General features: G+C 31.2%; 1 protein-coding gene across 1 annotated transcript in view; it reads right to left on the bottom strand.

Moving 5' to 3' along the window:
* The window catches only part of LOC129226308 (ubiquitin carboxyl-terminal hydrolase 34-like), a 148,735-nt gene that overhangs the window by 11,153 nt on the left and 111,102 nt on the right, over positions 1–26,480 (bottom strand). The window contains 17 exon segments of the mRNA XM_054860911.1: positions 3–237; positions 3,073–3,309; positions 5,013–5,190; positions 7,764–7,870; positions 8,492–8,575; positions 11,783–11,868; positions 13,229–13,277; positions 13,436–13,468; positions 14,454–14,551; positions 16,374–16,521; positions 17,590–17,691; positions 20,145–20,186; positions 21,765–21,869; positions 22,707–22,910; positions 23,778–23,942; positions 24,578–24,656; positions 25,514–25,617. Of these exon segments, the coding sequence (XP_054716886.1) occupies positions 3–237; positions 3,073–3,309; positions 5,013–5,190; positions 7,764–7,870; positions 8,492–8,575; positions 11,783–11,868; positions 13,229–13,277; positions 13,436–13,468; positions 14,454–14,551; positions 16,374–16,521; positions 17,590–17,691; positions 20,145–20,186; positions 21,765–21,869; positions 22,707–22,910; positions 23,778–23,942; positions 24,578–24,656; positions 25,514–25,617 (2,056 nt within the window).

Here is a 26,480-nt window from a genome sequence, read left to right as displayed (position 1 = left end):
ACCTATACAAATTTGGCGCAATTCAGGGGGCGTATATGAATTGAGCAGCGTAAGGATTTTCCTCATCCCTTCCGGCTGCTCCTTCCAGGTCGAGAAAAACTGCCGTAACTCCAGAGTTTCCCTGTTGGCTCGTGCAGTCTTCAGGAGGTCCTGGACTATGGCCAGCAAATCAACCATATCTGCAGTCACATGGCAAGCTGTTGCTTCATGGTACATCATGTGAAGGGTATAAAATGCCTGGAAGAAATTTTATATTTAATAAATCATTAGCTGTAAGTACTTAAAGAAATATTTTGTTAAGAAACATCTTACATGGGAGAGCTTTCACATTTGTGCTATTATTATGGCTAATATGGGGTGTACTATGTTTATAGTTGTACATAGTACATTTGTGTACTATGTTCGGTAAAAACAAATAAGCTAGCCACCTTCCCTAAAATATATTCTTAAAGACGATTGGCCATATTCAAAGACGTAATGGACAACAAAGCAGCAATAAAAGATGCCATTCATCAAAATCCTTCAAACTGACATTCTCCGAAATAACTTGGCTCAAACTTGACAGAACTGAGCATGATTTCAGTTGTCCGTGAACAGGGTTAGGAGCACCTTCAAGTCACTCATTAGACAGGGTTCATACTCAACTTTGAAAATCAAAAGTAAGGAGTTTTTAAGGAGTTTCGCAGGAGTTCATTTTATTTTTTAAGGACTAGTTTCCTGTTTAAAGATGTATTTTTTGAAACTTATTTCAGAAAAACTATGTACAACTCTAATATTATTTATTTTTGTTTTCATACAAAACATTGAACGCACAAACATACTAAATTTATAGTAAAATATGCATTTACTGCATTTTCTTTGATGTGAGCCGCCTCGGAATCAAATTCAAATACGGGGAGGGGGGGGGGGGGCTAAATAAAAGAATTTATAGAAGCAGAAAAAAAAACACCTTCAGAATGGTACTTTAACAAATCTACAAGATGTTGTTTTACAAATAACTATCCACATAATCGTCATAAATTTGGAAAAAAAATTCAGATGTGGGGAAGAAATTTGTCTAACGAAAAAATCGGATTTCCGGTATTAGCAGACGAATAAATAGCGGAATTTCGGTAAAGTTAGGTACAACGTAATCACTCCTATCAGATTGGCGATAAAAAAAACATCTTTAAGTTCATGTAGAATAAAAAATAAGGAGTTTGTAAGGAGATAATAGCAAAATTCAGGAGTTTTAAGGGCCCTTATTTTATTTCCTTAAAAAGCAGGAGTTTATAAGGAGTTTGTAAGGAGCGTACGAACCCTGTTAGAGGCTATGGACAGCAAAGGAGAAATCAATATGTTAAGTGGAATTCAGAAAGGAACAATGTAAAACCGATTCTACTAATTAGAGGTAGAACATGAAACTGAACTATGATTGTTCTAGCACTGTCAAAGTTCTGCTACAATGATCTGGTAAAAAATTACAACTGGACTTCTTATTGGACATAGTATCCATATTAAAACATGTGATGATTATCACACTCCTCTAATGGGCACAAAATGTAAACCAAAAGAGGCAATTAATGGTCAAGGAGAAGACTGAAAAAAGAATATCTTGCTTCATCAAATGCACGGTGGACAAGGAGGTTCTTCCAGAATGTTTTGCATCACTTAAATTGCAGCTGTCTTTCAACTCATTTTTCATTGTCTTACATTCTTATTGGCCACAGATACTTTGAAAGCTATTTATTTAGATTAGGCATTTTGCCAAATGTGAGTTGTAGCTGTGGAGATAGTGAGTAGGACATTGAGCAGCTGTTTACAAGCAGGTCCTCGGTCTGCCTTTAAGAAAGGTTTGGCTAGCCTTTTCCTATGCTGGCCTCCTATTTTCTTGGATCTTGTTAAAAGAACCGAGAATTTTTGTCATTTTGTCTGACTTAGTTAATAATTCAAATTTTTAAACAATGTTAATTTTTATTTTTGTTTTCACTACTTAGTCATGTAAGCCTTGTGGCATACTTTTTGGAACACACTGAATTTTTAATTTAGGAAAAAAATACAGGAAGTACGACCAAATTTATGACTGATGCCCAATACAATGAGAGTTAGGTTCAAGGTCTCTGTAGAACTTATTGGATTCTCCTTTTTATTCATTAGTGCTCTGGAGAAGTCTGAGATCTGACAGGCAAAACGTTAATCACAGACATCCTGATGGACCATGGCCTTCAAGCTCGGAAAGTAGTTACCGCATTGACACTGGCCACGAAAACCTAATTATTTTTTATTCAAGTCAGTGAAAGACTCTTAGCGGATGGATTGCCATCAATGTTTCAATGTCTATCAACTATGTTTCGTTACCAGTGGCAATATATTTATAGGAAATTTATTTTATTTTCCAATTAAGGAACCAAAAGTAGAAATTTCAAAAACAGCAGAAATGTCAACATGTTCAGAACATAATTATCTGCTTTACTTTGTACATCTGTTTACGAAACATTTTGCCTCCCCCCCTCACTTTTCATGGGAAATTTATTTTATTTTCTAATTAAGGAACCAAAACTAGAAATACAAAAAAATGTCGAAATGTTCAGAACTTATTTGTTTTACTTTCTACATCTGTTTACGAAACATTATTTAGCACAAACAGTAACTTCTAGTTTATGTATTCATTGTTTAGATATTAGTAAATCAATTGTTTTATTTAAACAAGCCGTACTTGGTTTAATTAAGTTATTACCAACTGTATGTGACACATCAAAATACTTCGGAATTAATAACGTAAGTCTAATTAATGTCTAAGTTTCTTCGAGGGAAGTTATTCTGTACATAATTCATCAAAATTTTAAGAAAAACGGGAGTTAAGTTGTTCAGTTTACATCAATTTAAACTTACCTGCTCTCAAAATCAGCACTAACAAAATTTTGTGCTTCTTTTCTCTTTTTTTCGTTTTATGCTGCGTTTTTATTTTAAATTTCCCCCCCCCCCCGCCCCCATTTTTGAGCCTCAATCGCCGCCTCTGTTCATTACTGATGTTGTATCTCCGGTCTCAATTTAACAATAACTTAAAAGTTAGGGTAAATAAAACATGTGTACCTGAAAAAGCATGGACAACCCATTGTTGTATATCACAAAAAGTCTGTCATCTGTCGTCTCGACTAAAATACGCAGGACATTGATGAGGGTGGACCAGCAGGCCCGAGCATCCAGCACAGTCAGGTACAGTCTCAGGGTGGTCCTCTTGAACAAATGGATGTCCCTGAGCTCTTGTTCGCTGGCATCGCTGTACTTGGTCACAAAAAGTCGCATCAATTTGAAGAGTTCGTTCACTGCCTAGAATGCACAGAGGATGGGAATATCACTATGTTGGAGTTTAAGTATATCGGACGTTTGACTGAACAAAAATTTACTAGACCAGGAAAAAAAAAACATTTTTGACCTAAAACATACTAAGCAGGGCCATAACCAGAAAGTTTCATGGAGTTTAAAAAACTTTCATGTGGAGCTTTGAGCCATTTGTGCTAATGTTCAAGTCGTTGGGTTATGTATTATGAAAGCGTTTTATGCAATTAATATACATATGAAAGAAATTTGAGTTTTGGAACAATATTTTTGGAAACTTAAATAAAAACAAACATTTAAATGTCAAACCAAACTATTTTTTCGCGGGGAGGGGGAGGGTTGAACCCTCAGACCCCCCTCCTTATATTCGGCCCTAATACTCAGACTTATCGAATGCTGCATATTTTTGTTGAAAAACAACAAACATTTTAGCATTTTTCTTAATTACCAGTAATTTTGTAATGCTTTGTTAAATGTCACATTTTTCATAAGGAGCATTTAATTTAAAACAGTTGGAAGGATGAATTAGTTAGCTTAGCACAGAAGTGCCAAGCTTCAGTATATATTAACAAGATGCAAATCCATATTCCACCATTTCACAGGAGTTCTTTATGAAACAAATGATTCCCAGTGCAAAGATTCCTTTTAAAAACATGAAATAGCTCTAATAATACCACTCATCCACTAAAACTGTGTTTTTCTTCTTACTTTTTTTAAAATTCAAAACTAGTTTTAAAAAAAACTTCTTTTTCTTTATTCATTATTATTAATTTCCTTTGTGGTTATAAACTTCCTTAGCACCTCATTTAATATTGCTTTGATGTCACATGTTAGTGCAGAGGTTTCTAAACCTCCTATTGTAAAACCCTTTTTAAAGCAAAAATGCCAAAGACATTTTTCAGTGGTGATTGTTACCACAGTTCAAAGTCCTGAAAATTGCCAAAGTAAATTAGCATTGTTACATGTACAACTAAATTTCTTTCTCTTTCCTCTTCTTTTCTTAAAGAAACAATAAAAAAAATAATTTCAGAGGAATTGAATAATAAAAGTGAAAGTTCATTTTTTTTTTTTTTTTTTTTTTGGCCCTTAATCTGCTTGGAGGGAATCCCTACCCCAAAAAAACTTTTTAAAATTATTTTTTTTAAAAATTTATTCTTAGTTTCATTTGGAGATTAATACACTTGCATGGTTGAAAAAAGCATCATTATTTGACATAAATAACTTCTTAAACAAAGTACATGAATGTTGCAACTGCTTGAATAAAACATAATCCACCCACAAAAAATAACAAATTAAATATTGCAAAACACTATTTAACTCCTTCCCTTTTTTGCTCCAGTCGAAATCACAGGAAAAGATTTCTACCTTTATTTCTCATGCCTGTCATAACTCCTGGTTGAAGTGACCAAAAGACACACAAAAAAATAATAATAATCAACGTATCCTATTGAAGCACATTTTTATTTCTTACTTACTTGATAGCAGCACAATGCCATTTAGAAAGCAATTGGAGTTCTCCGACTTATTTTACAGTTTACACAACTTTTTATACATTTCACTTGAAAAAAAAAACTTAGCATGTTTGTTAGTTTCCTTTGAAATTATGTGATCATTAACAGACTAAGTCAAAACTTGAATATAGGGGAAAACAGTGACAGGCATTCGGCAACAGAAAAAGCACCATAACTACTCACTGCGTTATATTGCGTAGTGTATGGAGTAATATTCTTGAAAGCCCATTGGATATTCTGATGATTGGCCAGCTGCCTGGTGAAAGGCCTCGACTGCTGGCAACAGAGTCGTAGCAGCCCGTAATAAGCGGGAAGCATGCACCGGTTGAAGACGATGACCTCCTGGTCATCGTGATCCGCTCTGAAAGGAGAAATCATCACTACTTCAACAGGAGTGTTTTGAAAACATTGACTACAATATAAAATCACTATGAAACAGTACAGGATACAAACTACCCTTTAATTTAGCCACTTTTTCCATAACAACAAAAAACTGGGAAAAAATAGTACAGTAAAACCTGTGAAGTTGACCACCCTTGTAAGTTGACCACCTGTCTATGTTGACCACTTTTGTCAGGAACAGAATTAGTCCTATCTCATATAATGAAGGAAAACCTCTGTAACTTGACCACCTGTCTATCTTGACCACTAATGTACACTAAATTTGGTTTGAAGTATTGTAAAACACCCTTTGTAAGTTGACCACTTGGTTTATTTTTTAAAACTTTCTTCAGCAAATTATTTTATTTTATTATTTATTTATTATTATTATTATTATTATTATTATTATTATTATTATTATTATTATTATTATTATTATTATTTATTTATTTCTTTTTTTGATAGCTTTCCAAAAATGTTTTGAATGCTTTGATGATAGACCAGCATTTTACTAACTAATCAGCAGCATGAAGCTTATGCTGCTCTTTATTCTCCAAACTTGTTTTTCATTTGTTGTTCTATTTGAGATAGCTTTTTGTAATCTGTTCAATGAAAATAGGTGTCAGTAGAAAAATTCAGTCTTTTCTTTCAGTTGCAATATGTTGTGGCAACACAGGAATTGAGTTAAAAAGAACAGGCCCGGATCTATACATTTTAAGCCCCCCAGCAACAAAATATGTTGGGCCCCTCCCTAGTGGCCAGCAGTGTCTATTTGTAAAGTGAATAAGTCTTAGTGCTAGATTTTTTCTATTTTTCTTCAATTTCTAGGGCTGTTAGCCCCTTTAAGGACGCAGACACCTCGCACTGTGGGTATGCAGATCTGGGCCTACTAATGAGTCAAGTTACATGTTTCTGGTGCAAGGGATTAAGAGATATGACATTTTAATTTTGCCTTAATGAATTAGGGAGAGTCACACTTATTGCTCTTTGTGCTGTAAGTTGTACAAAAAAGGCTTGAAAAAGAAAGTTAGTTGAACTTGAGATTAATAAAAAGTATGAAATATTATATTAAAATGAATTGAAAATGGAGAAAGCCAGAGAAAATTAGCCGGCACATATGGAATTTCTAAAACTACAATGTCTAATATAGTTAAAAACAAGGAAAAAATAACAAAATTATTTTAACAGTATTTTCAATAATGTTAAACAATGAAAGTGAGTTGAACAGAAAGAATAAGGGTGAGTTACTCAAAACATAAATACATACTGCAAGAAATGACAAAAAAAAAAAAAAAAACCGCCCTTTATAAGTTGACCACCAAAGTACTGCACCGCGAGTGGTCAACTTATACAGGTTTTACTGTACCACCATATTTTCGGGCGTAAGCGCCACAGCACCTTTGAAAAAAGAAGTTTGAAAATTGTTGATGCAACACATGTGGCACATATGTTGCTTTTTAAATGGTTTGCCGCCTTTTGGGGAGAATAAACTATTATAAAGAAGGAAAACAAAATATAATGAGCATGTTTCAAAGATGATTAGAAATCTGTACAATTATCAATCTTGTGTACGAAAGGGTTTTTCTCTTTTGCTACCCTGAATATTAGAACTGGTTAGGTTCTGCATTCTTTTTTTTTTAATGTTAATGATTGCTTTTAATCTAATTATTATCATTAAGATTTATGATTAAAGAAAAAAGGAATCCAGGATTCAGTGTTTTCCGCATTTCTCACCTGGTTGGGGTTCTACCTGATTAAATTCTTTCAACTAACAGGCAGGCAATATAAGTTTCTGCTGTAATGCATCAATGTTTTTTTTTTTCTTTAGTGTTTAGTTGAAAGGAATAAACTGAATCCCACAAAATTGGCAGAATTTCGAGTATTGTTCTGAAAAATATTTTGGAACTTTCGTCTCATGAATAACCTTGATCCTCCAATGTAATACAGCCTTTCTAAAATTTAAGCAAGTATATGTGGCAATTATTTAAATGAAGTTCATAACTTTTTAAAATGTCATTTAAGGTGATCGTTCGTTGTTTTAACGTCCAACACGTTGAAATGTTCTATAGCAATCCAATAAACAGAAAGTCCATATAAGTTTAGAACCTTATATTATTTTAGAAACATCTTTAGAACATTTAAGCTGTTTAAATTACACTCCTGTGTTTTTTACTGTTCAATGTTGCTTTTAAATTGTCAAACTTTGGGTGCAATAAGTGAAGTACAATTTTTTCTTTCTTTGTAAAATATTACGATGAGGTGCTCACAATGTTTGCAGCCCATGCTTCCAACAATACAGTAATAATAATACACATATGAAACCAGTAAAATTTCTTATAAAATTACAAGTGAATATAAAATTGTTAAAATATTTTTTTAAAAATAATCATAAAGCAATAAATATTGATTTTTAATACATTGGAAAGGCAAGACAACTTTGCACTCTGGTATTTCAATCAAGTTGAGTAAATCATTAAAGCATCACACTATCTTAAATCATGTAAAACTGTTCAAGATGAAATGAGTAAAAACAAGGAATACCAAAATACTTACAAAATATAATTAAAAGCTATATTCTTTATAACATGAGGATTCTGTATAATAAGTTTAACATTCTCTGGACAGTCTGTACACACATGATACCAAAATAACAACAAAGCCTAGAAAATAAATATATTTTTTTAAGAACACATTGCAAACAATTAAATCCAAATTATTTCATGAAGCAAATTTTTGTTCTTGGTTCAGAATATGAAGTTTGAACATGATGATCCAAAATTTAAGTACAAATTTAATTTTTCATACAGAAGTTAAGTACAATAGATGCTCATTTTAAGCGGGCTGATTTCACTCAGATTTGATTATGTGCAGTTCAAGATTTGACATCTTTATTTTATTTTACACATTTGATTTTATGCGGATGCAGCATTACAAACAGATAAAATTTTCCCTTAAATGTATGGTTTGTATTATATTTGCATCCTCGGGAAGTCCGTACAAAACAAAATATAGAATTAGCTATTACTTAAAATTACAAATCACTTTTAGACAATCCACAACACAATCTTTGGGAAGAATTTGATGACTACATAATCAAACATAAAACATTGCCAAAATTACTCTAAAATTTTAAAACTTTAAATTCAATTTTAACAAATAAAAATTACAAATACTATACATCAAAACAAACATTTCAACATTGAATTACGTTTTATTGACTTTAAGAAACTATAAAACAACTATGAAACAATGTAAGAATACAGCAGAAATAAATATATAACCTGTTTATTCATATGTACAGGTATTGCAGGTTCAGAAAGTTTAGGCTGAAACAAATTCCAAAGATCCAGGAAATACATACTGAACTGAAATAAAATGAAAACATATATGAATTCAAGTAACAAAGTATTTGTAAAAACAAACTTGTCTAAAATCACCATCACAAAAAACCACTATACTCTATCAATTAAAATAAGCTAGAAAATGGAAAGAACAACATTATGCGCAAGTCATTTGGGTGAGATTGAGAGACACACAATACAAAAGAAAACTGTTTTTACCACATTTTCATTTTATGCACAAAAGTAAACACATTTCATTTTTTCCATGAGCTGCATTTTACGTGTGCTCTTCCCACACTTACAAAATAATAAAAACTAATAAAATGAAACACATAAACAGAGATTAAATTTTGAAAATACAATTCAAGTCCTGTATGAATGAAATTCATCATTGAGTATGTGTGTGTAGGGGGGGGGGATGAAAGTGTTTCAAATCTGAAATACTATAAAAAAAAATCAGCAAGGTAAAATTTTTGCATAAAGTTAAAAAGTGAAAATGAAATAAACATGTGACAAAGAACTTTAATTTTCTTTTTGTTTCATTCCAGCTACTGTCATCTTTCAACACTCACTATCAGCCACAGCAACACAAAATACAATTATGACGACCAGCAACAGGCTCTGGGCCCAGCTAGGCTGGTCGTAGTCAATTTATTAGTCTACAATGAAGATCAACGGCCCTCTTAAAGCTATCCACCCCCTTGTGTGCTCAGTACTACTTCTTCCAGTAAGCTGTTCCAGGTTTCCTGATTTCCAGGTTAGCCTGAGATTTGAATAGCTTAAGACAATGACCCCTCGTCTTGCTTTCGGTGCAAGAATTTAATCCATTAACATCATTCGTTTCCATAAATTCAAACAAGTGGATCATGTCCCCTCTGATCCTCCTTTGCTCCACGCTATACATATTAAGCCTATTAAGTCTGGTATCATAATCTAAATCTGAAAGTCCCCCTACCAGTCTAGTTACCCTTCTTTGAACTCTTTCCAATACAGAAATATCTTTCTTCAGATACGGCGACCAAAACTGAACAGCATACTCCAAATGAGGTCTTACTAAACTTCTATATGAAGGAAGAAAAATCTTAGATTTGTTAAAGCTGCAATTTTAGCTTAGTAATAGATTATTTTTTTACTTAGTTTCTATTTTTGAAACTTCTGCTGCTTCATTTGAATTTAAATTTACTGGGGTGGGTTTCTAAATTTATTTTTTCCACCGATTTTTTTTTTTTTTTTTTTGCAAATTTTTCAAGAAGCTTAAAAAAAATATACACATGTAATTAGAAGAAACTTTTGATAATTACATGCTTTAATCCTGAACTTATCGTCAAGTACTGAAACACAGGGGTGCTCACTTGGGGGGAGGGGAGAGGGGTCATGGTGATATTTAGGACGTGCATCTTTGCTCTTGGAGGGGGGGGGGGACACTGTGTAACATATGGCTTCTACTGCTGCAAAACAAATCCAGCAGTTATCTCTCTCTTCTTGCTGAACTTACTTTATTTCATTAGCTTCCAGACCTGATTTTGAACTGTGTTAAAAATCTTAAAATAAATATTTGAAAATTTGCTACTAATTTTGTCAATTAAATAGGTATTGTGAAATTTTCTTTTAAAAGCTTTATTTTATGTGCATGTTCCATGAAAGCTTTCATGGTTTTTATCGTAAATTCTATTTACCATGAAAGCTTTCCATGGATTTCTATCCTTGTACACAAAATAAATTAATATCATCATCAGAAAAAAAATAAATAAATAAATAAATATTGAATTTCTGATTGCACTTGGAACTCCCTTTTGATTGCCAAATCTGTATTAATATTTCATTTTATGAAATATCCACTGATAATTGCACAAAGTAATCTACATCAAACTTGCCAACCTCACAAAACCGAAAAGCAGGAGAAATAAAAAGAAAACGCAGGAGAAAATTTTATACCTTGGAACCAGATGAATGCTACTGCAAAATTGATAATTTGTCCACAAGCTATAACATGTATATTCACTTTTAGTTGACAATTGGAAAAAAAGATAAAAAACAAAATACAGATTTATGCTATTTTTCTTTTCAATTATTCACTCTACATCATTCATAATTATCTTTCTTCAGACTAGCAATTGGAAAGGAAAACTTTAGGAAAACTTTAAATGCAACAAAAATTAAGATTCAATAATAATTAGTATTTATACACGGTTACGAGAAACACAAATAAATAAAAAAGATTTTTAAAAAAATAAAGAAGCACTCATTAGGCTTTCTAAATTGTCACTAATAGGAATAATGCAAAGTTTAAAATAAAAATAAAAACATTTATGCTGTACAATGGATAATCAAATTTCACCAGTTTCTTTTTTTTTTTTTTTTTAATTCCTTAAAACGCAGAAATTTCTTTGGTGGCAAGATGCTAGAAGTTGAACAGTAAAGCAGGAGATTTGGCAAGTCTGTTACATGTAAATTTAAATTTCTTCATTTAAAAATCTATTCACATTTTCGATAACTTTCATTTTTTTCAAATTACCAGGACTAACTATATGATATACTTTTATGAGGTACATATCTATATATACATGAATGGAATAACAATACTTATCCTATTGTTTATTTTTCATTTTCCTGAAAATAATTATTAAATACAAGTAAACATACTGCAAATAACTATACAAATGTAAATTTGCATATTGTATGCAAAACTTTGTAAGTAAATGGGTTGTTTGCATTTTTTGCAAGATGACTTTTTTTTTGATTATATACTTTTTTTTTAAAAAATTAAAATCAAATTGAGTGTTTCTTTAAATGAAGAAATTATAATGATAGTAGTTTTACCACAACTGTATGATCTAGAGCCACTATATAGATAGGCCGATGCATCAGCTTAAGTTCGCCATTTTGGATCGGATTTTTCATTGTTGCAGAGCTCGGGTTACCCCAGCCAAGTTTCATGTTTCGCCAAATTTGGCGTAAATAATATTTTATTTCATGAACAATTCAGGTGCAGCTAATAATCGTTAGCAGTGAACAATCACCAAACACGATTACTCGCCAGAAAAAACAACCACTCAAACACGCGTTCCGATCCAAAATGGCTGATCTTAAGCTGATGCATCGGCTCGTATATTTAGGAGCCTTAGTATGACCAAGAATAAAAAAGTAAAAAAATAAAAAAGTAAAAACATTGTGTTATATTTATCTATTAATATTTATACACATTGTGTACTTTGTAAAAATAATCCATACCATGAGTTTTTCTGTTTTGCTCACTAAACAGTATGTCATCACAGCAAAGTATGAGGTTAGTTTTGCAGTTCCATGAACCGTTGGATCTGGAGAAGAAAGAAAATAATGATTAAAACACACACAACTATTAACATCATACTGAACTTTCAACAAATTGATTCAAAGACATAAACATACAAACTTATGCCTAAATATTTGAACTAATGATTAAACTACACTATAAATAATTGAGGAAATCAATGATGACTGTCTCCTCCCGATGCTGCTCCTCTAGGGAAAACCGTCTCCAGGTTGCGGTTATGTCCTACACACACACGCATACATACACACACCAACACACACACACATACTCATGCCTGCATACAGACAAACACACACGCATACATACACACACACTTATGCAACCACACAAACACACATGCATACATACACACACCCTAACACACATACACATACTCATGCATGCACAGACACAAGCACACATACTCATGTCTGCATACAGACACAAACACACGCATACACACATACCCACACACTCATGCCTGGACACAAACACACACACTTATTAAGACACACACACACACACTCGTGATTGCAAAAAACATAATTTGAATTCAAGGAGTCAAAATTCAAATTAATTTTTTTTTTCAATTATTTCAATTACTTTTTCCACAAAGCAGTTTTCTGTGAGGCAAGCCCATTTTAAGAGGCTTGAAACTTTTCCAAGGCATTCATACTTATGAGAAAAGAAATGAAGCAGGAAAAAAAAAGGTTTTCTTACATTCCTCTAAAGTTTGAGTGATACTAAGTACAAGACAAAATAACTGTCTAGTTTAATGATTGAATAGGAACTGAGAATAACTTATCTTCAGTGATACCTTAAACTGAGAAAATGCAAGCAGAAAAACAAGTTTTCAGCTTAAATTTAAAAAAAAAACAGAAATTGTTTTTTTTTTTTTTCAATTACCTAGGATTTCTAAGACATATGATTTTAAAAACTCCATTACACACAATAATAGATATTTATTCAGATACTACAAACAAGGTGAAACACAAATTAATAAAAATTGAAGGGAACAACATCTATTTATGAAAGATGTGGTGTAGAAATACGGTAAGATTGAAAGCCAGTGTTGCAACATGATAAAAATGTTATAGCAGGAAAGATTCCTTTTTGCTACTATGCTGTCGAACAGGAAAGCAATCAATGAAACTAGTACAATACACTTATTGGTATAGATTTGATTTTAAAAAAGAACATGTCAAAAAGAAAAAAAAATGGTAAATTAACTGCAGCCAATTATTAGCAGAAATATACGCAATTGGAACATAAACCTCTTCAAGTGCTACATTGAAAGAAAAAAACCACTAATTTTATAAAGAATATCATTTTTGCTTATAGTAAAATTGTGTTTGAAAACAACCGAAATAACAATTTGAACTTACCTACATACAGTTTTGCTCTTTTTAGCAAACGTAACAGCATTTCAAATATCTAAAAAAAAAAAATTCATTTCAATTACAAGTCAGAACAAAAACATAAAGATGAATCATACAAACAAATTTCTAAAGTAGAACAGAATAATACAGCACAATTTAACTTTTCAAACCCATCTATAAACTAGATGTAAGTTTTAATAAGACAATACTAACTTTGTGCATAACTTCTAAAGCTTCAGCATTCATCTGAAACAAAAAAAGAGATATTTATTTTTTAAACAAAGCCTTATCATATTTTGATCCATATATATGTGAACTTTACAAAGCTGTCAAAATGACAAAATGAAAATTAAATTCATAAAAAAACATAGAACCTCTTTAACTTGACACATGGATAACTTAAATATATCAGTAAATTAATGAATATTTTTCTCATGGTTGGTGTTGTTTACATGGGCAAAAAAAAAAAAAAAAAAAGATTATATTTTAACGCATGTCAGCAGAGAAATTCAAACATGATGCTTAGTTTGTTTACTATTTTTTTTTTTTTTTTTTTTTTTCACATTTTATCCAAAAGTATTTCGTTGCCCTCCAGATTAAATGTTCTTATTCTCAGCTCCACCTTAATGATTAAACACCAAGCATTTACCCAGGATCATGAAAGGTTAGGGAGAAAAAAAATCAACTTAAACGTGTCCATTTTAATGATTGTATGCAGAGAAGGTTATCAAGACTAATACTTTTCAAAAACATATTTGAACTAGTAGGGACAGATCAGTGGTTTTCACCCCTTATAAATGCAGTTTAACTAAATGGCAGAGCAAGTTTTTGTTTTTTTTAAATCAAAGCAATTAAATTTTTTTTTAAAGAATGAAATGAGAAAAATGCATACTTTTCTAGACAAAGAAAATGGAGTTGCATGGGAACATTGTAGAAAAATTGTATTTCTCAAATATAAGAAAATTTCACTTGCTGAAATGTTAAAGCCTGATTTAATATCCACATAAATTGACTTGTGTTTTGTTCTTCACAATGTACTTAATCAGATTTGAAAAATGCTAAAAGCTCATTTAATTTCTTTTCGTACTCGAGGGATTAATAGCACATAAAATACAGAACAAACAATTTATGAGGTGCAGAGTTAACAATGCACAAGAGGTACAAAAAGGCAAACATAATTATTCTTAAACAAATTCAATTGAAGGAACAAAAACATAAAAATTTCTCTTACAACTATTTCTTTATGAGGCATTAAAACACTCCTTGCAGCTCGATAAGCTTGGCGGAAGTTATTGCTAGGGACTAGAGATACTAAGAGAAGGGCAACCACTGAAAAGAAAAATTGAAAGATTTTCAATTTCATAAATAGGTATCATATTAATAAGGAAATTTCAATGCGATAAATATCGCAGAGCTGCCAACTTGGCAAGAGAAACATTAGCACAACTTACTTTGATAATTTGTTTAACTCATAGAAAATTAGTACAAAATATGCAACAGAATATTGAAACATACACAAAATTATAGACTCAAAATCTTTTGATTTTATTTTAATCAAAACTCAACCTGGCTTAACTTTTTTTTTATTAAAAAAGAAATGAAGAATTGAAAATAAATACAGTTGAACACGCTTATAACGAGTGCGGGCAGCGATATTTACTTGTTATAACTGAGTGCTTGTAAAAAATAAGTTCATGAAAAAAGTCATAAAAATTCATCATACTGTCTGACCATCGATTACATGGAAAGGCTAATATCCGGTTTATAGGCAGAAATGGACATATCTATTACTTTATAGGGGTGTTAGTTTGTTTGTTACAGATGTGCATTTTTGCTTCTCGATTATTAAGCCTTAGTTTTGTAAAATTGAAAATTTGCTATAAGCAACATTTATTTAATCAAAAGTATATTCGATCTATATTCTCACGGCAAAAATTAATTGATTTATTTATTCACAACAAAGATCTGAGCTTACCATTTTGTTTTCACGTTTCTGAACGAAATGAAAATATTTTATTTTCTTTTTGTTGTTTGCTTGATAGCTATTTTTGTTTTCCCTTTTTTTATTTTTGATAATGCAATACATGAATTAGGCACTATTGACATTATAAACCACGGGTTCAAAATCGCATCGTTATTTTCCCTTCTCCCCTGCAAGATTCATTCAGATGGAATAGGCTTTACTTGGCCGATTGCCAAATTACATATAATCCACGGTCTAACAGTAATTGCTTATTTTCTTCTTTTTAATTTCTGTACAGCACCAGGTTAATTTGCTTTTAAGTTAGACTGGCTCTTGTGTCATTGTTTTCAAGGAATACACATATATTATATAATTTTTAAATGCTTCCTTTCTCCACAGATCAAAAAAAAAGGGCGGTCTTCACTTGTTCTCAGGATCTATGATTTATCAAACTTTCAAGTGACTTTAGAATGTTAAAGAAAATTTTCCAAAAAGGGATAAGCTGAGCTGGAAGTCAATATAAATTTTATGAATCATAAAAATATTGCTCGCATTAAGCAGTGTTTGCTTATTAAAGGTGAGTAATGCTCCCATTGGCTTAATGTTGTACCAACCAAGTATTTCTGATTTCCTCCCTAAATCTGAGTCCTCGTTAAATCAGGACTCGTTATAAGAGAGTTCGACTGTAGTTTTAAATTCAGTACACCTCATCAATTAAATTTTTAAATTAACCTGATTATAAAACCTCCATCTCTAATAAATTATTATTCCAATTTGACTGATTTTTTCTTATACCGCACACACACACACAAAAAAAAAAAGATTGCACAAAACAGCTTTGAGTGTATATGATTGGACATTTTAAAGGTGACAATATTTATATATATTAAACTTCTTAACACTGCATTAAATATCGTAGCAAAGTTATAAAATAGAGGCATCTTTGTTTGAAGCCATTTTCAAGCACGCAAAATTGTTCTGCTAATAATGAATTTGAAAACTACAACTATATTAAAAGTGTACATCCACCACCAGAGCATGCTATAAAAAGGTCAAAAGTACATTCATGTTGCATATGTTATAGTAAAGAAAAAATATATAAAAAGGAATTGATCTTTAATTTTAACAAATTATAAAACAATAACAAGCTACTTTTAACCGTGCCAGAATTTCATTATGATGGCTCACCATTTCGGACACGTTGAACGTTATGAGCAATCAGAAATCGTTCCACCCAGTTGTCCATGCTCTGCAAGACCCAAGAATGCGCAACTTTGTTACGAGGAACTTGTAGAGTCAGCCATTCCAGGCACTGTTGTGGACAGTATTCTGCAGCCTGCCAAAAAAAAAAGTTTACATTAAGTTATAAGTCCAACAAAAGCTTGCTATAACTTTAAGCTCCATTGATTTACATATTTAAATGTGTTTTGAATTAACAAATAACAAATTCTTAGTTAAATCTGTGTTGGACATATCAGATGTTGTGGAATCAAAAACTGCTCGCAGGAAAGGGATTGACGGCTTGAGATACATAAGCAATATAAAATTTTTATCACCGTTGAAATCTAATAATTTCCAAGTTTTGGCGATAGTCTACCTCTGTATGGTAAGTATTGATTGCCATGTTGGTCCATCATTAGATAGAAACTACTTATTTGGCTATATTATACATTATATTGCCTTTTTAGCATATTTGAAGGGTTTTGTTTCTTTTTTTTAACTAATTAGCAAATTTATGACACTTTTACATAGCTGTACAATAAAAGATCATTAAAATGAACCCTATTAAGCCGGACTTCAGCCAATCCAAAAAGTCATTTCATTTAGATGTACAACATGTACAAATAGAAAGCTAATAAATGCATTAATGTATTTTTGTGGGCCATATTTTACACTTTTAAAATGTATTTTTGTAACTTTATCTCAGGGATAATGAAGTTCTACTGTGTTTAAATGACACAGAGTGAAAGTTTCATGGTAGTGAACATGAAACTAGCAAAAATTGTCTAGTTCTCCAGCAACAGCGTTAACAGATGTGAAGCAGTACTCTCTTTGAAGAGTAGAAAAATTACAAATGTGTTCTATGTAGATGAGTTAAGTGGTTTATCAGTAAAATCTTAAGCATTAAACTAAAACAGTAATAGCAGATCTCATTGAATCAGCAAGTGTGTAAAATGATCCACAAAGCCAAAGGGCAAGATTTGTTTTTTTACCCTGTTCTGAACAGCCATTGATACTTTTCACCAGTTAAACTAGAAATAGCACATACAGAGGGTATGTGCTGCATAAAAAAAATTTTACAGTAAAATTTGTTAATAATTGGTCTTACAAATCCAATACATTTTTAAACATTCATTAAGAACCAAAAGGAAAAAGAAAAAAAAACCTGGAAACTGTTACTCACCTCCCATATCCTTTGCAGTATAAGGCTTATAAATGAAGGAGAACCGGGAGTTCCAGCAAACTCGACTAGCATGGACATCAGCTTGAAAAATGGGGGACTGATCTGCAAAAGGAATGCAAAACAATCATTTGAAGATTGAAGGAAAAGTCATTGAAACAAACGTTTGAATTAAAGTACACAGAACAAACATTGGCACAAAACAAAAGATAAGACTTAAACAGAGTAAAATTACAACTGGTCTTGTTTTATCAAAAGAAAGCAGCTTTCATAAAAAAAAAAGAACAAAACATTCTTGAATAAAAAAATAATTTAGTTTCTATTCTGGGAAAAAATAACTACAGTAAGGTAAATTTCAAAGATGATTAATCAATGCAAATTTTTTTGTCTTTCCTTAAACTTTTAAGTATTATTCCAACACTTAAGAGAAAGTTAATATTATTAATTTATTTTTAATTCAAATATATTAATATATCTTTGCAAACAATATCCAAAACTGAATGCTACATTATAGTAAAAATTTAATGCATGTTGCCTATTTATTCAATGATTAGAAACTTAGCACATCTTTTTGAATTACCATTAAAATTAACATGTTTTCCATCTAGAATATCTTAACATGAAACATTATAATGCTCTTAAAAGAAATATAGTTTAATACTTGTCTGATGAATCTTGATTCAAAAATCTTAAGCAAAGTACTTTGAGATGAACTTATTTTTTTTTTTTTTTTTCATGTAGTATATCAAGAATCTTTTTCACCACAGCCTGAAAATTGTGACAATGAAGTATAATTTTCTTATTGAACAAGAATTGTCACTCCTCTCCACCTAGCCCCTGCCCTAAGAGTTAATTTTCATCTAGCAGATTTAACATGGAGAACCTAAGTAAATCCCTAGTCACCATGCAACAACAGCAAAAATTATTAAACTGGGAGAGTTGGAGTGGCTTCCTTTTGTTTACTTGCAGGATACGACTATCTGCAAAAATATTTACACTAAATTGGACTGAGAGACTCAGCTTGCTGCGTTTGAGTCGCCAGGGTGATGGATGGTGACCATCGCAAGACTTGCCCTGTTATTTAGAAAATTTTAAATAACAACACTACAGATTAGAGATGTACGGAGTACTCGGTACTCAGCCTACTCAGCCAATTTGCCGAGTACTCGGTACTCGGTCAAATTTTGATCAGGTACTCGGCCAATATCGAGTAGTTGCAAAAAAAAATTGAATATTGTTCAAAGCAGATTTTACAATTAATAAAAAAGTGCAAGCATATAATATACTGCAATCATTTACAATTCAAATTTACAAATCAAAATTAAATTTTGAGAATAATGAAGTTTGTTATGCTCTAATGGAGTAAATTTTTTATTTTAATACCCCAAAGTTAAGAAAACTTATTTATTAAAAATGGGGCAAAAAAAGTAAGTACAGAAAAAATTAAATCCTTATATTCTTAAATAAATTTTTGCCACAAACAAAATTATTTATAAGAAGCATAAAAATACCTTTTCTTAAAAAATAAAACAATGTTAAAAGCACAAATGTGCAGGAACACTGCAGACGTGTTTTTGGCATTACAAGGAATACTTTTTTCTATGCACAAAATGTGAGCTTATAAATTTAAAGCCATACGACAAAGGTCGGATTTTTTTACATTCATTAGCTCATATTTTATACACTGAAAAAGACATTCCTTGTAATGCAGAAACACGTGTCTGCGGTGCTCCTGCACATTTGCTTTTAATGTTGTTTCATTTGCTTTAAAAAATTATTTGCCTTTGGCGGACTAGAAGTATATAGATTGATACAATTTGTTTTAATTCCAACTTGATTAATTGACCTTTTATTAGTTTATTTTTAATTTAAAAATAACTTAGTGGTAAAATTATAGATGCAAACAAAATCTTTTAAATAATGCGCAATTAAATTTCAGCTGGAATTTTGTTTTAAAAACTATTATTTGGACATGGAAGTCTATACTACTATTCCAATGAGTTCAAAATTCGTCATGTATGTATCGGTGGTTCTTTTTAAAACATAATCAAAACTCGGTACTCTGTAACTCGGTACTCGGCCAAGTAGTGAAAAGTAGAGTACTCAGTACTCAGCTACTCGGCCCAAAGTGCGACTCAGTACGTCTCTACTACAGAATTTTACTCTAACTTTGACACTTTTTCATCTTCTTACTCATCAGTTAATAGCAGAGATGTCGCAGGCGGACATAGGATTTTAAAAAAGGTGCGAAAAAAAGACACTAATCTATAGTATTGATGACCAATAAACTTGATTGTACTTAAACTACTGTTCTAAAACATTTAAATTATGAAGTCTTAATCATAAAGATAAAGTAATGATTTCTAGCTGTTTTACAATAATGCTCTAAAATGTCTTAAAAATTAAGTCTACGTGAATTAAGTATTAACCGAATCAACACCACGATGAAATTAACTCTTAGCGACGTAAAACAAGCTCTGTAAAAGGGTGCTCCATGATATAAAATTAAACCATCATATTTAAGCATTTTTTAAAAGAATTAGGAAAGATATATTTACCTCCTGCTGCTTCATTATTGTATAAAAAATCATGTTCACAATCTGAAAACAAAATCAGAATTAGAATAAACTACACTTAAAAACACATGTGATTCATTTTGGTTGCACATTTTGTTTGATGCAGGGCATCTTTTAAATTGACATGTCACAATGAAATGGGGGGGGGGGGGGGCAGAATGCAAATTGAAAATTTTCCTTCTGTAAAATGCAAATTAGAGTTTGAATTCTAAGAGTATTGGTTTTCTTATCAGCAAATGACCCCCTTTTTCTTTCTTTTTTTTTTTTTTTTTTGAAAATAACAGTAGTTCAGCTACATTTTGCACTCATTTGAAACAAAAATCACACAAAATATTTGTGTATAGAAATATTTAAAGTCGAAAAACTGAGTTTAAATATTCTCAAACAGTAATGCTCTGTTCTAACTTTTCAAATATTTTAATCATTTTATCTTTACCTCCTTACAAATGTCGATTGTCTGTGAGTAAAAACATTTCCATTCAAAATATTTTTCAATTTATTCCCCCCTTCAAAATTTTGGAGTGAAATATTTTGTCGTCTTATGTTGTATTGTAGGCAAACCTATGTTTAGTATTTACTAAAATAAGAACAAAACATTTTAAAAGTTGAATTATAGGGACAACAGAAAAAGTAAGACACATTTGGAGTTCACAGTTACTAGAAAAACTTAGTGATGCAAAAGCTTTTTAGAACATAAATCCTCACTTAATTTGAAGCATTTTTTTTTTAAATGAGAAGCATATGTCTTTAACCATCAGGAACAAAAGCAAAGACTTGCTATTGACAATGCAAAACATGCTCTGAATGAACTAAAAACGGATTTTGTAGGTGGTGAGAGTAGAATATCCTCAGTGGATATAGCATTCTAATCTCACATTGGAAATTGGAACTGTGTGAAGAGCAAAGAAAAAAAAAATCTTTGCCATGAGAACAGATACTAACCATTCACGGATATTTTTCAAGCTGAACTCATGCAGGTTAAATGTACCGTCCTGGTTCATCCCGAGAGTAGTGTGGGAAAAATGAAAATTGATACTGCACAATGGGTCTTTCATGTATTCTAATACATGTGCTTTTTATGGTTTTAAATGCTTTTGCTTACTTTTCTACTCTGGGCAGTACTATATTAATGAATGTATCATACAGAATCAAATTTTGTTCAATCATTTCATAATCATTCATGTAAATGCAAAGGGTATAACTAAACTTTGTAATTCAAGATACAAGCTAGGTATTCTAAGCTTCATATTTATCATTAGCATGAATTGACTCCCAAGTCGAATCATTTCTGCCATATAGAAAACCAACTTTACATATAAATTTAGAACAGATTTCTTTGCATTAATTTTTAGGGAATGCATGTGAATGAGGCTATTATGTATCAAAAAAATTTATGAAAAGAAATATTTAAAAATGACTTTTCTTTACCTATAATCCTGGAATAAAATGAGCCTAGAAATGGATAATGGTTTCCCATGAACGTAAAAAAAAATTAAGTCAAAAAAAAAAACTGATTTTTAGTGGCATGCATGGGGCAGATAGATCACACATCAAAAGGAAAAACTTTTAGATAACACACTTTAAAATATTTTTTAAACATACCATTGAAGCAAGGCTATCATTCCACCGGCACAAACTAAAAATGATGCTGCACGTTTGCCGCAAATTAATCCCGTCTTTAATTTGTTGACACAAAAAAGGAAAAGGCTGCAAAGAAAGGTTTTGGCCATGAATGTAACAAAACCAAAAATATAATTTAATATGCAACTAACAAACATTCAAAAACACATGTTGTACATTTTAAAGTATTTAATATTCTTTCAGCATGATCCCATTTTCAATTGTTTCCTGCTATTTTACAACAGTGAATTTTCGCATTTTTGTTAAAATTGTCTTTTTTTGATTGTAACATTCTGTAGTGATAAATATCCCACAGCAAGTTATTTTAGGTCATTCAAAATTATAAATACCTTCAATAAGATCAGTTTTGCTGCCAGGTTAGGTTTGTTCCAATTATAATCAGAAAACTGCTTTCGGAATTCCAAGAGTTTCACCATTTTTTTTGGCAAAAAAAATCTCTCACTTTTTTAGATTATTCAATTGAGGAGTAAATACTTGCTTTCAGCAATTCAAAAAATTCATTTTTATTTTTAAGAAATTTGATTATTATAAAAGTCTATGATGAGTGAATATTTGACAATCAATATTGCCCTCCTAAGGAAGAAAATGCACCACAGGAAAAAAAAATGTATAAAAAATAAAGGAAAAATAAAAACTTCTGTTAATGAGTATTTTTCTTAATGCTATTATTTGCGCCATTGTACTTTTTTTTCTTTCGTTTTGGCCTATTAATTATTTCAAACATTTTTATTTTGCTATTTAATATGTTTTCAATAATATTATCACTATGTTACACAGCAATGTTTTACTCAGGAGTACAGAATTGGCACATTATGCTTCACTGTTTCAGTTCAAGTTCTTTTGAATAAGTTGCCAAATTAAAAAACTGCATTATGAATTCAATAAAAGTAAATTAGAACTCACACATTTGGCTAGTGATATCTTCCCACCAGTGATTGCATTGATGTCATTGAGATTTAGCTGCAGGTTGTCCTCAACTCTGGACTTGTCAATCAACAGCGCAATCAGAGCTATCATTTTCTCCAACGAGGCTGGCTTGTATTTGTCATCTACAGAGGAAACGACTTCATCATCCTCATCTTCCTCCTCGTCTGATAACACATCCACCTGCAGTGAAAACTTAATCAGTAAACTTATAGCAAGAAAGTAATTCATAGGCTTTTGAATAATCCAGACACTCATTTTTCATTGACAGTGATGAGTAAGCCTGATTAGGCTCTTCGACCTTTATTATCAAGTTCAGGAAAGGTGTGCCTTTTGCATTAGGTTCCATTAACAAAACTGGCTATAACTTGCGGGGGGCATGATCTGCTAGCTCAAACTATTTAAATTGTAAGAGTGAACTCCCTGGTGCTGATTAAATCTGGTCTAAATACAGTCGGACCCCAATTTAACAAACTTCTATTTAACGAATTTCACGTTTTAGCGAATTTTTCTTTTATCCCAACTAAAATGAAGGCAAAAACCCCTATTTACCAAATAATAAACTTCGTATTAACAAATTATTTTAAAAGCTGATTTTTTAAATTTGTTTTGTTAATTTGACTTGGGAAATATTGGATTGTTTTCCAAATGATATATCCATCCAAAGCTGAAAAGACTTTTCTTGGAACTTAAAACTTACTTTTTCAAAGGCTTTAAATGACCTGGAAACTAAAAAAATATTTCATGCAGCAGCATCTATTGCTCAGTACTTTAAAATTTCAAATTAACTAGTGTGTAATAAGTTGCAGAATGCTGAACAAAAAGTGTATACTTTCTAATCATGGATATTTTTGCACAGTTGCTTATTAGGGCTTTTAGATAAGGTAAGTGCAATTTTTTAAAAAAAATTTATGCCTCGATATAAAGAATAACTCCGATTTAACGTATAAAAGTATCGGTCTTGATGAATTTGTTAAATTGTGGTAAAACTGCATTCACTTTTTGCAAATAAATTTAGATTATAATGTTTTTTAGTAAATAGCAACTTACGTAATCAGCCAGTGACTTCTGTCCTAAATAAAAATTGATGATGGTCGACATGGCTTCAACAGCAAGCAGAAAACGGCATTCCTCCTCCCCCATTTTAGCAAACTCCAGCAGGAAGGAGAAGTACTCAGTCAAATGCTTCAAGTGTTGCTTTGCACCATGCTCAATCTACAAAATATAACACTCGTGAAAAATTGCTCACAATAACTCTACAATGTTATCCCCATCCTGAAAGTCTCTTTCATTTATTTCCAACACAACTTATTTGATATTAATTTTGATATAAGGAACATATGACATGTTTCAGCAGAAGTTTTTTTTCTTCAGTTAAATGAAAGAAAAAAGATTATTTGGATAAAATTTAAAATATCAGCATAAAATTAAACTATAACACAATACTTTGTTAGTCATTTTCAATTGGAAGAGGCTGATTTAAAATCAATGATACTCCAGAAAAGTTGGAAAAGAAATGGAATTCAACTATTGATGCAAACATTTAATCAGTAACGATAAAATAAATTACAATATATTAATACAGAAGTCAGAGTTGCATTAATATGATGTATTAATACAGCTTTGTATGTTCACTGAATCCATACAACTATAAGTTAATATCATAGACCTATACCCAACCCTTGGAAAACTAGATCTTGAAAAATTATTGAAAGTATATCAATATATAATAAGTATTTCCTGTAAAGACAACTGAATTGAAGAACAGTATTTTTAATTCCAAATTTGAATAGCACATGTAGTAACTGATTAATATAGTACATGTAGTAACTGAAAATAAGTTGAATTACCAGTGAAATGAGTTTTTTTATGAATCTTGTAACACAAGAAAACTTCCCAATTTCAGTCAGTTTAGTTAAATCTTCTTTACTGATGTCAGAAGATTTCTCCCTGCAAAAGAAAATAAAACAATTATTTTGAGATAGTAAAAAAAGCACACACAATCAAATCTGGCTAAAGCAAAAATGCAGGCAAACAAGAGGGGGGGGGGGGGGCTTCAAATAGTAATTACATCATTCAACCAAATTTAAATTAAAAATATCAATAATTTTTATTTGACTTCAGTCAAGAGTTTTGAATCATTAATTTTTAGTTCCAACCAAATAAGCAAGAGAAAATAATTAGGGTCATTCCACCGTTACGTGTGGGACAAAAAGAGCTTAAATTTCATTAACATTTTGTCCTATCTCTAAATATTTTAACTAAACAGGGGTGAGCAATTTTTTTAATCTTTACATTTGAGACAAAAATACTCCTGACAGTTATATTTTTATTAAACAATTTTGTTACTTAAAATTTTATTTATTTGCATACGTTACGTTCGGGACATCCAAAGTCAACCTGCCGTAACTTGCTTATGAATAAGTTAATATTTTGCTCCATTAATATATTACTGTTTTAAAAAGCAATTATTTTAAAAAGTAATGACAGAATCTTTTGCTTAAGGAATTACTCATTTGTTTTTAATTTGTTAAGCAATAAAACTTTTAACATTACTCTTTTAAATTGCTATTTTTAATGAAATATATGAGGCGTTACGTGCAGGACAAAATTACGGTTTTCTGTGGAATTGCCCATTAGAACTGTTGAAATTAAATAACACCAGTGATAAAATTATGGGCAGGGTGGCTAGGTTCAGGCTAACCGAAGAGCATTTCACAAAATATAAAAAAAAGTCATTTATGGAGTTCTAGTTATAAATACTGTAAGATAATATACAAACTTACGGAATGACTGGCACAGAAAACCTGTCGGGGAAAGGTTGAAGGTACAGGTCACAATGTATGGGCTTTAATTGGTTTATCACATGAATACAAAGTCTTTGAAACAGCTGGAAAAAATATTTTGCTTTATTGATCTTGATATAGTTTACTTTAAAATTACAACTACAAAACAAATGCAATAGAACTTTCTTGTGTTTCAAAACAAAGAGTTGGTTACTAAAGAACTTTTCAATATATTTCATGCGAAAAATTATTTGTTTATCACCTTGTTAACAAATACTCTTTGCGATCTAGTTTATATTTTTAATCACATCTAATTAGCTTATACTTGCATTGTTTAATTCCCCTTTAACTTGAATCCCCCCTTTAGGGGTCAGTTTCACCAACACTAGCCAAATGACCGGAAATATTTGTCAACCACAAGATATGGATGAAGTGGATCATACATTAGAGTACCTTAGCACATAAAATAACTTGAAATTGTAATTGATTTTCTACAATAAAGATCCTGTAACATTTTCTTGGAATATCAAAAAAGAAAGTGCTTGCCCGTGTACAAGTTTTATATACAAAATTTAAACCTACCACTAACCATTTTTGTATTTAGGAAATACATTCATTCGAAAGCACACGCATAGACACGGACCGATTTACACACCTGGGTGCCACGGGCACTGACAAATGTGGTGCCCTCCCCCCCCCCCCCACACACAAAAAATATGATGGTCAGTGTTGGATATTATTTTGATAGAACGAAAACTTCAAAATACTGATTTCATATGAAAAAAGTTAATAATTAAGATGTTTTGCAGAGAAATCATTTAATATAAATCTAAAATAAATTTATGGTTTTCATGTTAAAATTTTTTTTACAGTTGCAGATCGAAAAACTATGATACAAATGGTAAAGATAAATCATAATGTGCTTTCTGTGCATCAATGATTCTTTATATTTTTTTCCTTTGTTATC

Source organism: Uloborus diversus, chromosome 7, assembly GCF_026930045.1.
Source record: "Uloborus diversus isolate 005 chromosome 7, Udiv.v.3.1, whole genome shotgun sequence".
Taxonomy (NCBI): Eukaryota; Metazoa; Arthropoda; class Arachnida; order Araneae; family Uloboridae; genus Uloborus; species Uloborus diversus.
The sequence above is the reverse complement of the archived record's forward strand: the minus strand, read 5'-3'. Positions and strand labels throughout refer to the sequence as shown.